The sequence below is a fragment of a genome, unplaced genomic scaffold, assembly GCF_019419815.1.
Source record: "Pyrus x bretschneideri cultivar Hongxiangsu unplaced genomic scaffold, Pyrus_bretschneideri_v1 Contig23, whole genome shotgun sequence".
Lineage (NCBI taxonomy): Eukaryota > Viridiplantae > Streptophyta > Magnoliopsida > Rosales > Rosaceae > Pyrus > Pyrus x bretschneideri.
Window position 1 is genome coordinate 5,976,546 of NW_025999535.1, and position 17,153 is coordinate 5,993,698.

Genomic DNA, 17,153 nt, shown 5'->3' on the forward strand with positions numbered 1-17,153 from the left:
ATATTCCACTATAAAAGGGACTCTGGCTTCTTCCAGTAGGCGTGCAAAATCGTCAACGTTCCCCCCCTGCATTTAGCTTAAAACCCACAACACGCAGTAAAATCACACAAGACTCCGGAGGACTGCATTCATGGCCACCAAAGTGTATATTGTGTAAGTCCCAATTCTTTATTTTAATTTACTTTTTTAATTTTATACCAATTCACCATGAAGTATGAACTGCGAATATGTTGTTAAATGATCCCTTTTTTTTTTTAGTTTTTTTTTTTTAATTTGATTTTGTTGTTGTTGGGTAATGGTGATTTGTATTCTGTGAGAGTTTCAGTCTGTTAGAATTTTGAATTGGTTATTGCTTCATCGGAATATGGATGGTTCCGAATTTTGAATTAGAAGGAACCCATTTGATTATCTTTCTGTTGGATTGGATCTTTGTGTTTTTGGACGTTTTGTTGAATTGGGTGTTATTTTTCGTATTCAAAGTGTTTAAAGGCTGAATCTTTATATTTTTAGGAAGATTTTGGGATGGTGAATCAGAGGCTCTGGCTTTTTCCTCTTTTTATTTTTATTTTTATTGTTGTATTTTTTTGCTGAAGAGTAGGAAAGTAAGAGCCAGTATAGGCTTAGGAAACTTGCGCATTTCTGATAATTTATTCAAAGAGATCAGTAGTGTCCTGTTTTATTTTGTTTTGAATCCATCGTAGAAGAATTTCAGCCGCGGTGAAAAATATAATGGTTGAAGTGAATTAGATAATTTCTTTATGTGAATTACACTCTTGCACCGAATATAGGTAAAGATAGAGCTAAAGGGTTGTTAGTTTCTTCTTTTCCTACCGTGTAGACGATTTTTTGGAGCTTTTGATTACCCCAAGATCTGATTTTTGTGTAGTAGGAAATTTGATTGATTAATGGTTATGGTCAGTCTAATTCGAGAAACTGTTTCTTTAATGTGTTCCTCCTGTTCTGGGATTTGTAATGTTGAAAACCACTTGCTTTGAATCCTTCAGAAGAAAGTAGTTTTGTAAAGTAATAGAACAAGGAAATTTCTGGAGGAATGGGAAAAAATTGTTTGCTTTGCTGAGGCAATTCTTTTTAATTTATGGATGTTATAGTGCATTTTGAAACCTAAGTAAGTTAACGTCTAGAATATGGATTTGTTTTTCCTAGCAAATCTTTACTAATCATTTACGGAAGAAAGATCTATTAGATTTAAATTTCAATACTCCTGTAAAGTTAGAGATCTGATGAACATGTTGGAAATTTGGAATAGTAGTACTTCTGTATACTACACACTCTGACCTATAGTTCCTTTATTATTTTTGATTCATTTCCCACTACTGTTTGTCTATGTCAATATTCATTCCACTCTGTTGCACTAGATTTAACCTTGATGGTCAATATAAAATCCAAACAATTGCCTGTTGTAGGGTAGGAATTGAAAGGTGAGAAAGGAGAGGTGATTGGCAGGGAAAGGCAGAGTTGGTTGGCATTTTATGAAAGTCAATTCAGTTGGTTTTGAAATTTTAGTAAGAAAAGTCCATATATAGTACAAGCTGCTTTTGTCTGTTTTGATTGTTGTTGATGGAATGCGGTGATACTGTCTCTCCTGCAGTGCAGAATTATGGAGTTACTTTCTCACATTTCGTTGTGTGCTTGATTGGCTACATCATTCTCTTCTATCCTGATTTCTTTGTGGAATTAATTGATTTTTTTTAACCTCTTGCGTACTTGAAATTATTGTATACTTGGGTAATGCTCCATGTGCCCTGTTTAAGGAATGAAAAATGAAGGCATTGCATGTATTTTTGGAAAGAGGTAGCTAGCCATTCTCAACATTTCCCACCAAATGGAGAGGTCCTGTGTTAATGCTTACAGTTCTGTGTTGTTAAACGCACATTTCATTTGCATCGGTTCTTTATTGCCAAATTGATTCTTTCTAGGTCCCGTATGCCACAATTTAATTCCTTGGATTTTTTATTCTCCGATCCTCTCTTTTAGTTCAGGCCGAACTAGGTGGTCACCATTGATAATGCTTGGGTTGGTATGGAATCTTGATTCGGCGTGCTTTCGGTTATGTGGGCGTCTGTGGTTGAGGTTTAAACCTTATAAGTTTTTGTTTGGTTGTGATTTGAGCTTGTTCACATGCATGTGGGTTGGTAGATAGTGTGTCGAAGATAGTTGACCTTGATTCTTGGAGGTAGTGGTATCATACTTTGGTTAGTGGTGACAAGTCGGACAATTTGGGACACTGAATATTTTGACTTTGAGACTACTGTTAGAGATGGTTGAATAATTGTTCTGCAGATTCAGAATTTCCTCACTGGAAAGGTTCAAATGTCAAATTTGGATATGAATGCATATTAAGACTCAAAATTGGGACAATATATCTGAGATAGGATGAAATTTGTTCATTGATTCTGTTGGTGCAATAATGAAATAATCGGTTCTGGAACAACTGACAGACTACAGCAGTTCAATTAGAGTCACTTTTGTGAAAATATTTTTCCCAGTAATTTCTAACTGAGAATGCTGACAGAATGTATGGTGGTCCCATGGAAAGAATGTGTAATACAAAAGAAAAGGGCGCTATTATTGGCAACCAAAAATACTCATTCTGCCTGGAGGACTGCAAAATGAATATTCTCCCTTATACTGTGTAGGATGATTTTTTGGAGTTCCAAAAAAGCTTTACATCCAGTTGATTTTCAAGAATGCTGCACTTCTTTTTCATAAATAATGCAACCCTCTTAATCAAAATCGTGTTCGATTTTACAGGTACTACTCCATGTATGGACATGTCAGGAGACTAGCAGAAGAAATAAAGAAAGGGGCTTCATCTATCGAAGGTGTAGAAGCCACCCTATGGCAGGTGAGTGCATTTTCTTTAATCCATTCATTTCACTATGAACATTTCAAGAAATTGAAGCGTATGTTTAATTGAGCATGCTGAATAAACTTTGGACTGCTGATTTTGGGAAACAAGCCATTTTAAATTAAATTCAAACTTCATGTTTTTGCATGAGTATAAACATGAGATGATTCTAAACATTACGCCTAGTAGCCCTATGCCAAAGTTTTAGGGTTCCACTTTGCGTGGTGGTTAGCTCAACATCATGACAAACATTTTTCCACGACATGTCTCAACATTTTATGCCTAGTTTTGAGCTTTAAAATTGACCTTCCTTTAAATCCCCATACAGCATGGGTGATGGAGCTTTCTTATGCTCTCTTTGGAGTGCCAGATTAGGGTCCTTATGTTCTGTTGAAAAGTAAAAGATTGGTTCTCACTGACTGTCCGATGTATCAGGTTTACTTGTCTCTATTTGGTGCACCTGTACATTGTATTCCATCATTTTCTTTGTGTCTTGCTCCCCTCTCATCTATAGTTCTCTGTCTCAAACTGCCTCTGGTATGCTAGTTATTATATATAGCTTCGAGATTGGGAAAACTAGTATCAATCCTTGTCTAGTCTTCCCTCTAGTTTTATTTTGATTTCATTGGTAACTCTTACAAATCATGATCTTCCTTTTCTCATTTGCTTATACACACAGTCGTGCACCTCCCATCTATTTCCCTGTAGATGCTAGATATGAAGACCCCGGTTCTTAGCAAAGGAAATTTTGATTATTTTTCTCTTCTGTACCGTGATTAGTTTGTCTTCTCTATCTGTTTAACTTGATTGAACAGTAAGACTGACTATAAGGCTTATAAAACAGGTCCCTGAGACACTCCCAGAGGAGGTGCTTGGGAAAATGAGTGCACCACCAAAGAGTGATGCGCCAATCATCTCGCCAAATGAACTTGCTGACGCAGATGGATTCATTTTTGGCTTCCCAACAAGATTTGGTATGATGGCTGCCCAATTTAAAGCCTTTCTGGATGCAACAGGCGGTCTATGGAGAACACAACAGCTTGCTGGAAAACCTGCTGGGATCTTTTACAGTACTGGATCTCAAGGTGGCGGGCAAGAGACTACTGCGTGAGTCTTATCACATTTAATCAATTATACAAACATTGAAAATTTGTCTACATCTTAGGTGGAGATATTAATAATGTCGGGATTATTTTTGTGTAAATAGATTGACTGCCATCACTCAGCTGGTTCATCACGGGATGATATTTGTACCCATCGGTTACACATTCGGAGCTGGCATGTTTGAAATGGAGAATATCAAGGGCGGAAGTCCTTACGGTGCAGGAACGTATGCTGGGGACGGTTCAAGACAGCCATCTCAGCTTGAGCTGGAGCAAGCATTCCACCAAGGGAAGTACATTGCCACCATCACAAAGAAGCTCAAGGGAGCTGCTTAAAGTGCACAAACATACGCAAATGGAATGTCTTATCGATTCTTTATCCCTATAGTTTCAATTTAAATTTCCGATTTCTATTTGCCTGCAAGTATAATTCTTGCTGTGTCTTATATTTGTGTTTTCTACGTGTTTTATGAATTACAGTTATTTATTCATAATTATAAAGGTTTGTTTGCTCATGATACTACCGACTGAGAACGCTTGCCTTTTTACTAAATTAACGACTTCAAGTTTTTATCCCCCATATCAACTCCAAGATATCCATCTCATTTCTCAAAATGTTTCAACCGATGGACAGGCTTTACTATGGCGTTAGCAAAGCAAGTTTGACTATGTTCCGGGATGAGATTTGGAGCGAGTTACAGGTACGTTGAGTAGGTGCGATGATGGCGGAGAGTTTTGAGTCAGAGGGTGTGAAATAGATAGATTAAGGTTTGATAGGGCTAAGTGAATTCCGTAGTAAACCAAAGTTTCTATTCTTTGCTATTGAAATTTATCAAGAGGATCGCCGGAGGGGACGTACGACAGATTGGCCGAACCACTATAAATTCTTGTGGTGTTGTTACTTTTGCGTGTGCGATTATCTATCTTTTTTGTGATTGCTTGTGTGCGTAGTCTTCATAGTCCATTGATAATTAGATTCATTAGAGTGAATCTATAATAGTTACATGGATTGGAACACTTAAAAAAAAATGTATCTTGGAGAGATACTGGGGATTCTTCATGGATTTTCTGTCACCTCACAGTTTAACATTAATTTCCGTGCCAACATTATAAAACATTGTGCGAAAAACCATGATGTGGCAAAGAGTCCATAGATAGTCCAACTTTTAAAAGAATCTCTTTAGCATTTCTCTTCGAATTAATTCCATATTGAGATTTGAGGAGTATATAAAATGATACTCAGTCCCTCCTCTCACTTGAGAAAAAAATTATATTCTCCATGTTGTTATTCATTTCTCTTCATATTTAGTTACATGATGAGAAAAATAAAAGGAGTATGTATGATAATTTCTCTCCACTTGCATAAGCGTGCAAGTAGAGCCTATGCATCATTGATTCATTGTTGATGATTTTTTTTTCTTTTGATTAACAAGTGATTCAATGCTAATATAAAATGGAAAGTAACATATTAAGAAGAGGACGAATCCGTGTCATTATTTTTTTTTACAGAATTATTAACACACGTGTTTATGGGGTCCACTTCGTAATCTGTTTCAAAGATCTGAATAGTCTATCTTTTAGATCTTTCCTAAAAGATCATGTCCATCAAAAATCATCAAAATCTAAAACCATATAACCATTGGATTAAGGGTTTAAGATTTATTTTATAGAATCGTATTTATCTCTTTTTTTCACTCAAAATGAATGTCCGAATGATTTTTTATTCATCTTATTTTTTGCAATGATGACATATAAATGACATTCTAAAAAATAGATGGTTCAAATTATTAAAATACATTACAAGTGAATCCCAAAAAAAAATTAATAAAAAATTATGTGAAAAAAGTGGTGCTATGGGTACACTATTAAAAATTGGGAAACTTCTTCGAACAAAAAATTGGTAAACTTCCAAGAGAAAGACAAAAGTAGATAAGTGAGATGCAAGATATTATAATATATCTTCTTTTGACATGTTATGCTATAATAAATGATAATGATCAATGCTTAGATGCTTTCCTTTCTACATTCATTGATGTTTCTTACTAAAGTGGATGCTATTGGAGATTTCTTAAAGTAAAAGTTTCTTCTTTTTGTTTTGCCACTGTTTTAATAAATTCAAGGATGATTTTGCATTCCTTAAAACTGTACAAAATCGTAAGTTACTATTATAACATTAAAAAAAAAGAATCGTTCCCTCGTTCGTACAAAATGCTTGAAAAGAAAGTTATCAAATTAAAGGAAAAAGCTTGAGACGCGTAAAAGAAAAAGATAACAACAAAAGTTGTTCAAACAAAAAGAATAATACTTAGCTCTTTACATGTAAATGATGAAGATTGTTGTCAAAACGTTTGAAAACGCTCTAGAATGTGAAGCTAGCAACTTTGGCATTCGCCATATTTCATTTAGCGAAGATATAAGACAACTTAATTATAAGTTATAGGTCATTCTGCTCAATATCATGTAGGTGTTGAGTCAAAACATTTCATGCGGTTTTTTTTTTCTTGTTGGATAAAAATTTGATGCTAACTAATCTATTTATCAATGTTATCGTGTTTACTTTGACACATAAACATTGCCAAATACTATAACCACTATGACTAGAACCCTCTCGTCTATATGACTAATAAAATTATCGCTCATAGGGAAAGGGTAGAGATGGTCAATAGGTATCCATTTAGTTACATGGACATTTAAGTGTAGATATATATTCATTGTGGTGGTGAGTAGTAGTGTTTGTGCTGTAAAATACTAAAACCGTGGTTGAAAAACAAAGCAGAAAACCTCTAATTCTCCAATGTTTTGTTAAATTCAAAAGTTCATATATAAAAGAGGGAAGTGTTATTGGTATTCCAAAAATCACATTCTCCACTCCTCACAAATGTATTTTTCTTTCTAAATATAGAAAGTTTGGAGTGTAGAATGTGATTTTTGAAGTGCCAATAACAATTCTCATGAAAGAAACCAAAATGATAATAATATCCTCTCTCGATGTAGGTTTTTGGTGTCAAAAGCATGTTACTTGTGTTACAGCTTACACGAGACTTTTTAATTACTTGTGTTAGAAGGTGAAACTTTATCCCAAGCAATAGTCAACTAAAAAATGGTTCACTTTATTTTGATTTCGAACTGTGCAGAGATTTCTTTTTCAAGGGGATGAGGTATTTTTTGAGTAAAATTTCTTTCACAGTATATTTATTTTGTTCTGAAATAAGTTTGATGAAAGAGATGTAGAAACTAAAATGGTATCCCCAATTGGCAAAATTTGTTTTATGTATTAATATAGGTGTTCTATTCAAGGGGAGAGAAGGCAACAATAGAACTCTTGCTACAAATACAAAGACAAATATGTTACCAATGAGCAAGTGGCTCTCCACCACAGTGGTGGAGATGAGTGTTGTCCTGGCACCACGATGTGGGTTCGAAGTTGACTCCCTAATCTAATATTTAACCCAACAAATCTATCATTTGACAAAAAAAAAAAAAATTACCAATGAAATCTGGCTTTGAAACATTCAATTTCTATTTCGTTAAAAAAGGTTACGACTTATGAGTTCAAATTTAATGGATGACAATTGTCAGTCAAATATTTTCTATAAGTAACATTGTAGTAGCATATTTGTTTTTATCCAAGCGAATGGCATTGTAATCTAATCTAAATCACATCATGAACAACATTCACATTATCAACAAGTCCCATGTATATGAGATTCACACTTCCAAACAAGCCCTTAATTCCCGGTATGATATTTACACTCTCAACAAGTCCTCTCATGCTAATTCACTCAACATATATGTGAATTAAAAAAACCCTGTATAACCCACATTAGAATGAAATAAAAAAAAACCAATTATGGGAAAACAATTTAAAAGCCCACCACATGAATTAGACGCCGGGGTGGGGGGGGGTGGGGGGTGGTTGGGCGTGAGGGGAAGACCATATGAGGATAGAAAATATATCTATGTATGGAAAAAGAAGAAAGTTTGGACCTCTCTCTACCTCCCAATGGAAGCCCCTCAATGTGACCATTCGACAAAAAGCACAGATCATGACTGACAGCATCTAAAAGACAACATCTAGTTTTAATAACAAAATTGAAATCCAATAACAAATTGTAAATAAACCTGAAAGAAGGTGCACAGGGCCATCTTCTGACTTCCACTAACATATTCCCATCACGTAAAATAATAAAAAGTGAGATCTCCAAGCAAATGCCATCCCCACACTTACTCACTCCCATTTTTCTAAAAATTCAATTATTCCTTCCAAATTTTCTCCATCTTCCTTTTGGTGTTAAACTAAAGGTAGTGCCAGCTCTATTCACTATATAGCAACAAGGAATAAAAACTTCTTTATCTTTCTATATTAAAATCAGCTCCTATAACAACAATTTTTCTCTCTAAAACTAATTCATCATAAACTTTCCCTAAATTCAGCATCTGTTTCTTATTCTTAATCCACCTCCTAATCATAATTATTCAATTTATTACAACAATTAATATGCTCCAATTGGTCTCTATTGGCCAACCCTGCATCATTCTGCCTGTAGCTGGCCCAACAATTTCATGTTCTTTGGAGGGTCATTCGCCTTTTCTCATGTCCCTCACCAGTTTTATTACTTCTTTCCATCCCAGACCAGGTCACATATGTAAGCATATCTCTGTTTGTTTCCCTCCTCTCTTTCTCGTTCGCCTTATCATTCCCTACTCAGTTACGGTTTAATAAGATACATACAAGTACGCGTCCTACGTACGTACATACATAATTAATCTACCATTTCTCTTTGCTTTATCTGTAAGTTCCTCCAAATGTAGGTGTCCAAAAATCAACTGTTGTCTCATGTGTCACCGGGAATGTGCTCGAAACCGGTACTAAACACAACCCTCTGCTTCTAAGATCTTGCTTTGGACCATCGGGGTCCTTAGATTTATCAGACATCTGTATTGACAGGTAAAAGAAAAATTGCTGGTACAAATTAATCTACAGGAGATTAAAAAAAAAAAATTTGGTAGCATCAAGAAACTGATTGGACCTATTGGAATCAGTACATAGGTATTATTTTTTCAGGTAGCAGAAGAAGGAGAATACAATATACCTGCTGCTGGTGTTGTATGGCAGTTCCACTTTTCATGTATGGAGTGCTTAAAATCTGATATTATAAGATCAAAACATATTATATATACATTATTATTTAGCTAAACCACTATAAACTAATAGCTTTTGGATAAAGAAATCTACTAAAAACAGAATATTAAATAAACAATAAATTATTCGTTTATTAATTTATCAATTAATTAATAACTTATTAATTTATCAAGGTATTTCTTATTTTCTTAAATATTGTACATGTATTTCATTTCTCATTTTACGAACAAACAATTCTATGTATTTGTTTAACCAATTAAATTCATGAATTTTACTTATTTTCTTTCAAAAATAGAGTGTACATTGTTTTTTTTTTTTTAACAAAAAAAGGAAACTAGCTAATCGCTTCGCCACAGCCGTCCACCCTTCCAAGGGTCGGGAAAATTCACCAGCGGTAAGAATTGAACTCAGGACGTGTACTATATTGTTCCATTTGATAAACATTTAACCAAACAAAAAATCTAGTTAAATATGGATGATAGTTCTACTAATGGAGGCCATTTTGCAAAAAAAAAAAAATCTCTCAAAGCGGTGATGACATTGATAACTTTTTGTTGCAATATGAGAAAACCTCACTTAAACTTCTTATCAAGTTAAAAAAAGTTAGAGATGAGATTTAAGGTGACATCAATTTCAAAAAGAAACAAACAATGATTCAGTCATATTTTGGGAAGGCCTCGTAGTAGAATCATAAACATTATGTATCAGAAAATTATTAATATATATATATATTATATGGGACATACATGAAATTTTTATAATGCATTAACTGAATTATTAATAACGCGTTATCCCAAATTGAGATCGGTCAAAAATATTATTTAATCGAAGTCATTAGTTTATCAAAGTTCTATGTATGCCTAAGGTGCATATCCACTATAGCTTTATAAGACTTACATTAACTTGTTCATGGAGGAACTTGATATATTCGATGGCTTCAGAGAGTACTGAGGCTGTATCAGTCTGACACACAATAACATGATTATTTAAAATCATCATACACAATCAAAGTTTTCATTTTATACTTTGAAAAGATAAAATTAAAGTAACGCACACTTTTTAAATTCAGAAAGAGAATGATATCACACTCTCTAGCTAGCTCTTTGTGAAAGTAAAGAAGATAGATAGCGTTTTGGAGCTAAATTTACTTACCTTTCCGAAAGGTGAAACCAATTGTTGGAGGGCAGTGATTCTGTCCCCCATCTTCTCTTTCCTCACCTAAAACCAAGCTACAAGTTCTCATCTATGTCTATGATAAAAGAAAAAGCTCAACACAATTCATCGCTAGCTTCTTGTCAAACCAAAATGAAAAAAAAGGTTGATTGCTCATTTTGTGTACCTTAAAAGCTGGCAAAGCCGACGAGGTTTCATTCCGAGGCCTTTTGGATACTACTTCACTCCCACTTTTCTTCCCCACTGCACCCGATTCCTGAACTTCAGATATATTCTGCTCAGCCCAATATTTAACATGTTAAATAACTCCAATCATTACAATCAAAACCCTAATCATGATGATTATGAAACGCAATTCTCGAACTGTTGCTTGACATATAATGTCGCAATGTATAATGTCGGTTCATTCCTTAACAAGTTTTTGATTCCACTGATTGTCTTTAACAACAATTGCATACCTTTGGTTTTTCATCAAATCGTGCCGCGGGAAATTGTGGCTGCAATGAGGGGAAAAAGCTTGGCCGGACGTCTTTCATGGCGGCCTCATGAGGTGCATTCCAAAAGGGAGCATTATTAGAAAATTGTAAATGGCTATGAGGAGGTTGTTTGGGAGGTGATGTTCTCAGAAACTGGGGGACTTTAGACCAAGAAGGCAATAACTCACTAGAATTATTAATTCCATAATTTCCTTGATAAGGAAAATTGATGGTTGCTGAATTAGGTTGCTGAGGCTGATTATCATGATGAGGTCCCAGTATTCCTTGCAATATTGTAGACGGGCTTCCGTACAGAGCTGCTGATGCTGAATCCATTTGAAAACTAGAAGGCAATCCTTGACATGTCACCGTGCTTTCCCCAGAGCTGTACTGAGGGCTAAACTGTGTTTGGTCTAAAGAAAATCCCCGGTTCATTTGCTTAAACTCGTTAGAAGAGTCCCCACAACCACCAGCAAACAACTTTTCCCTCCATTGGAGCTGTTGGTCACTTTCTTGCTGAAAGTTAGCAGTACTGGAGTTCATGTTTTCTTGTAGAATTGATCGAAAACTAGTCTCCGCCTTCTCACCGCGACTGTACACATATCAAGTTATACAAATGAATGAAGTGAAAGACAAAATCCCTTTTAGGTTTCTATATATTGAGCACCATGATCAAGTTGTATATATTTGTTCATCCAAAAAATAAAATAAAATAATAGTAATTTTATGAACTGTTATTTTTGGACTTACAATAAGGCTTGGTTCCAATCTGTGGCCTGAGAGGAAAGCCCTAAACCCATCATATGCAAGTTGGGGTCGCCGCCGCTCGCAGAGTCGGACCCTTCTTGCAGCTTGTGAGTATCATGGAAGACCATAGAAGAAGTACCTGAGACCGACCCGGAATCCATAGAAGACCTAGCCTTGATGTCAACCATGTCGGGTTGCCATCCAAAGCTTCCCAAGCTATTTAGGCTCGAAGATGGGGGCGATGCCCCCGTCTCGAACCTGGTTCTTGAAGATGAGTCCCACCAGTTCCCAGGTGTCTGAAATTCATCTGCCATGGCTAACTGCAAATCAAAATAATTATACTGGTTGATGACCAACGGTTGCTGGAGTGGTATTCTTTACTTTTGTTCTTGTTGTCTTCAACCTCTTGGACGCTACTTGTTTGAGTGGAATCTACAAAGCTGTGGTTTCATAAAATGATGATGAAAGCGGTTCGCTGCATCTCAGAAGTTTATATATATTTATATTAGGTGAAGTTCAACCGTTTGGGTGTGAAGCAATGAAAGAAGTAACCGGAATGTAGTTGACATTTCAGGAAGGGGGGTGATGATTAGACAAATGAAAGGACCATTTCTAATTAGGGTAAAGTCTCCAATTTGGTGAGTCATTGGGTTTAGTTCACTTTCTTGAATTAGGTCCATTCAGTAATTATCAACATTAGTTTTTTTTATTATCATTTTATTAAATTGTGATAAATATCATGCCTTATTTATTGATTTATTTATCTTATACTCACTTCTAGAATTTAAATTGTGATAAATATCTTGTCTGTAGTAGGAATAATTTACTTAACATAATTTACTGAACAATTATGGAGGCCATAAAGAGAGGGGATGCGGCACATTAAAGAGAGGATAGAGATGTATAATTGTGAGGTGTGTTCTATTCCATCCCATTGTGCCTTTATTTATGGTAGTAGGGAAGGTTAATTCCTTACCCTAATAAGATTACAACTCTAATAGGATAATATCTAGTCTAAGAGATATGGTAGAATCCCATAAACATATCCTAGATATGTTAGGATTTATACAATCACATTCCTAATCTAATAGGACTGCAACAATGTCTCTTTTTTTTTTTTTTTTTTTTTAGTACATCAATATTTTTACACTAAGGTGAGAGGGAGTTTGGCTAAGCCACACAATGGGCAACCTAATTTGGTATTGAATTCGTCATCCATGAGATTCGAACCTAAGACCTCTCACTTCCAGGAAGAGGAATATCACCTAATCGACCTTGATCATGGTACTCCTTTTAATTAAATTTGCTTTTCTTCATTCTTTTACTTTGTCTTTTAATGCTTTTTTATAATTCCGCTTGTATTTTTTTTTCTTCAACAAACGATATTATCTACATTAAGGGTGAGGGGATGGGTTTAGTCTCACAATGAGCTAGCAATATTGTGGTCAAATTCGTCTTTAGTGAGAATCGAACCTAAGACCTTTCACTTACAAAAGTAGATTAATTAATCCTGTGACAATTAGGAGACATATACTTTGATTGTGTGGTACTGCATACTAGGCTGAATTATACGTGTTTAGGGTTTTTGTTTTGGTCTGATCAATACATGTGTCGTATATGCTTGGTTGGCCTCTCAAGGGGATCCACAACCTTCCAATTATAGAGCAACACAAAAGGGTAAAGTCTGCTCAACTAACGTACGTCAAAAACCAAATTCTCCGAGGAAACTCACCATAATTGGAAATTAATTGGCCATTTAATTATCAGAGATTCAGAATATAGTGCTTTAACCTAAAAATATTATATTCTGTCTATTTGCTAAATAGGATAAATTTTCAATTAGTTAATTTTTTGCATGAATAATTTATAAATTGGTTTCTATAAAAAAAGGCTATTTGCTAAATAGCTAGGATGGATTCTTTGGTTTTGTTCCCTCTTGCGGCTAGGGTTTGTCTAATTATTTAACTACAAGTCGTTCTTTGATTTGGATCTCAAACCTTGTTAACCATAATGTTGTATAAACTCAAAAGAATGGCTTATTTCCCATTACGTTCACTACTACAAAAAAACACTTTGTGCGATGAAATAAGATTTGTTGCGCAAAGTAAGATTTCGTCACTCAAAACCTTGCGCGATGAATTTTTTGTCGCACATGGTTCATCGCACAAAGCTCGTGAAGATAGGGTTTGCGCGATGAAAATTAATCTTCGTCACACAAAGTTTTTTATTTTTTATTTTTTTATTTAATTTAATTAATTTAATATTTTTCGCGACGAAATATTTGGTAGTGCAAGATTTTGCCCAACAGAAGTTTTTAGTTTTTATTTTTTTATTTAATTAAATTGACCTTTTGTTTTATTATTTCTATTATTTTATTTAATTATAGTAATTGTTTGGGTGACGAAATATTTGGTAGTGCAAGATTTTTTGAATTTTTACTTTTTTAATTTAATTTAATTGTATGGCTTTATTTTTTTAATTACTTTAATTTAAATTGACATATTCAAAATAAAATTACATATGAAAAATAATGATCAAATTATCCAAAATATACATTTTATTAAAAATGTACATATAAATTAACAAATTACAGTAATAAAATCCTAATACAAGTCTATTGTGGTGGTGGTGGTGGCGGGGGATATGGTCGATAGCATCATAATCCTCAACTCCTCAACTTTCACTATCAAAGTCCCAACGATTCCCTACAAAAAAACAAAAAAACAAAAAACAAAAAGCACAAAACAAAAACTACATAAAATAATACCAAAAAATGGGCATAACCTCCCCTAAAATCGGCATACCCCAAATCCGACCCCAAACTCCACCCCTCCCCCTATACTCGACCCCAAAGCCAAAATTAACTCCAAAAACACATATTAAAAAATAAATTAAAATTTAGAGAGATAATACATTTTGGCAAGATTGAGAGTGAGTGCAAGACAAGGAGAGAGGAGAGGGTGTGAGAGAGTGAAAAAAGATAGTGAGAGATATAGAGAGAGATGAGAGATTGAGTGTGAGAGACGGGATCAGATTTGGGGAGAGGGAAAGAGATGAGAGGTAAGAGAACTAGAGAAATATGTTAAGAAAATTGTGGAGGAGTTATTTTGGTTTTAAAAACCGTATCACTTTGCGCAACGAAGGATACAATTTTGGACGACGAAAGATTGGTTGCGCAAAATTATAAAAAAAATATTTCTGCGCCCCATTTTTGGCACCCACCCAAAATTTTAAGGTTTTGAGAGATGAAACATTTGTTCGTCGCACAAAACTTTGCGCAACGAAAGATTGGTCGTGCAAAGTTTTAAAAATTAAATTTCTCGTGTCCCCTTTTCAGCATCCGCCCAAATTTAACGATTTTGCGCGACGAAATATTTGTTCATCTTCTATAAAATTTATTGGACAATTTAAAATATAAAATTAAATAAAAAATAAAATAAACAGGGTTTATGAGACGAAATATTAATATTCATCGCGCAAAGTTCTTAAAAAATAATAAAAAAGAAAATATTTTAATTTTACAATTTAAAATATAAATAAAATAAAATAAAATAAATAGGGTTTAGGCGACGAAATGTTGATTTGTTGAGCAAAGAAAATAATTTAGGTTAACAATAAAAAATATAAAAATAAATTAAATAGGATTTAGGTGACGAAATATTAATATTTGTCGCGCAAAGTTTTTAAAAATAATAAAAACTAATAAAATAATTTATTTTACAAATTAAAATATTAAATTAAATAAAAAGAATATAAATTGGGTTTAGGCGACGAAATATTTGGGTCTCATCGCACAAAGTTTTTAAAAAATAATTTTTATTTTTTTAAACATATTGCACGACGAAATTTTAGATTTCATCGCGCAAAGAGTTTTTTTTACTAGTGGTTAAAATAATGGTGGGTTGGAAATGGCGTTTTACCACATTGACAAAAAGTATGTCTATGCACCTGGATGTGAGATCAATTCCCACAATTTTTCTTCCCCTAACAACTAAATAATTATTTAACTCACTAATGTTATCGGTCTACTAAAAAATAATAAGTGATAACGAGTATGGGCTTCTGCCTTACTGCTTTTTTTTTATATAGTACAACGATATATTTTACACTAAGGGGGGAGAGAGTTCGGCTAAGCCACACAATGGGCAACCTAATTTGGTATCAAATCCGTCATCCACGAGATTCGAACCTAAGACCTCTCACTTACAAGTGAAGAGGAATACAACTAGACTGTAGTCTTATCACCATAATGAAATTGTTGGCTAACAAGATGGATGTCCGTAATGTTTCAAGCATAATCCCCAGAACATTTAGGCATTTTGTAAAATGAAATGGCCCTATTGGGGCTGAAATAAGGACTTTTTATTTACAATCGTCCTAATGAGCTCTATACTGTGACAAAAAAAAAAGTGAGATAACCCTTGAACCTTCTAAGACTTAGCTTATTATAAGCCATCCGTTTGGTAGTAACTTTGCTTCTTCTTTTTTCTTTTTATGAAAGAACGGAGAAAAATAGAGAGTCGATTGATTACAGATACAGGGGAGAAATGAAAATGTATTATAGGGAATGATTCCTAATATTTTTTTTTTATTGTTATAAAATAATATCTACAAAGTTGGAAACTAACAACAAAATAAAGGACTAGTTTGCACTATCGCTTAAAAGAAAAAGAAAAAATGTCAGAACCTTCTCATTTCAAAATTTTCACTTCTAGTCATGTTACATGTGTTTTATTTATGCAAAACTAAAATTAATTAACAAACTAAAATTTTAATTATACTAACAAAGGAGGAAAAATGGTGTAATTTTAATATAATTAAAATTTTAGTTTTGAGTGCTAGTGTAATACAGTTGCATGAGAAGAACTGAGAAAGTTGAAATGAGGCTAAGTGAGAAGGTTGCAACTTGCAAGCATTTTTCAAAGAAAAATGGTACTGGTAGATATACATCTACTGCCTAAAAACTAACCTTGTTGCCATCATTATAATAATGTTATTTTGTTTTTTTTTTTTTGAATAAACAATAGTATCTACATTAAGGATGTGGGGGAGTGGGCTAAACCTTACAATAAGTTTTGCTATAATAATATGGTTCAACTTCGCCTTTGACGATAATCGAACTTAATTAAGACCTCTCATTTACAAGTGAAGAGGAACACCATTAGACCGTAGTACTAAGTGACATGTCATTTTGTATTGTTAACATTAATACTATTATTTTGTAATTTTGGACTGTAAAGTTTGACAATATTGTGACTATGGCAAAAAAAGTACCCTGAAAAAAATGAACCCGACTAGAAAAAAAGGGAACCCGAAAATCCCAAAATTATTCGGTAGCCGAAACCGAACAATTCCTGAAACTTCAATACAGGGATCGGGACCACAGCGCAGTATATTTGATAATACTGAACCGAACCGAATATAATTTATAATATGTAATTATATATATTATATATTTGAAATATATGTGGCCGTTAGATTGGATTGAGACTAGATCTCGTCCGCTCATAAAAAATAAAACTCTCTCTCACTTAGAACCTTCTTAGACTCCTTGTTACTCAGTACTACGATCTGGTGGTATTCCTCTTCACTTGGAAGTGAGAGGTCTTAGATTTGAATCTCGTGGATGGCGAATTTGATAT

General features: G+C 34.1%; 2 protein-coding genes across 4 annotated transcripts; one reads left to right on the forward strand and one right to left on the reverse strand.

The window, feature by feature from the left end:
- LOC103965917 (probable NAD(P)H dehydrogenase (quinone) FQR1-like 1) lies at positions 1-4,490 on the forward strand. Of its 2 annotated transcripts, XM_048585815.1 has the most exons (5): positions 62-153; positions 1,425-1,523; positions 2,773-2,866; positions 3,714-3,976; positions 4,077-4,490. In XM_048585815.1, the coding sequence occupies exons 3-5, from the start codon at positions 2,783-2,785 to the stop codon at positions 4,306-4,308; spliced, it is 579 nt and encodes a 192-aa protein (XP_048441772.1). In that variant the 5' UTR covers positions 62-153; positions 1,425-1,523; positions 2,773-2,782; the 3' UTR covers positions 4,309-4,490. The 2 variants fall into 2 exon arrangements, with proteins under 2 accessions (XP_009377294.1, XP_048441772.1); XM_009379019.3 differs by lacking the exon at positions 1,425-1,523 and having other exon boundaries at positions 1-153.
- A 3,818-nt stretch (positions 4,491-8,308) lies between these two features.
- LOC103965916 (transcription factor bHLH123-like) lies at positions 8,309-12,049 on the reverse strand. Of its 2 annotated transcripts, none has more exons than XM_009379017.3 (7): positions 11,515-12,049; positions 10,747-11,356; positions 10,455-10,544; positions 10,268-10,333; positions 10,013-10,078; positions 9,066-9,119; positions 8,309-8,908 (listed from the first exon to the last, which is right to left on the reverse strand). In XM_009379017.3, the coding sequence occupies exons 1-7, from the start codon at positions 11,823-11,825 to the stop codon at positions 8,759-8,761; spliced, it is 1,347 nt and encodes a 448-aa protein (XP_009377292.1). In that variant the 5' UTR covers positions 11,826-12,049; the 3' UTR covers positions 8,309-8,758. The 2 variants fall into 2 exon arrangements, with proteins under 2 accessions (XP_009377292.1, XP_009377291.1); XM_009379016.3 differs by having other exon boundaries at positions 10,455-10,562; positions 11,515-12,048.
- Between the last annotated feature and the right edge of the window lie 5,104 nt (positions 12,050-17,153).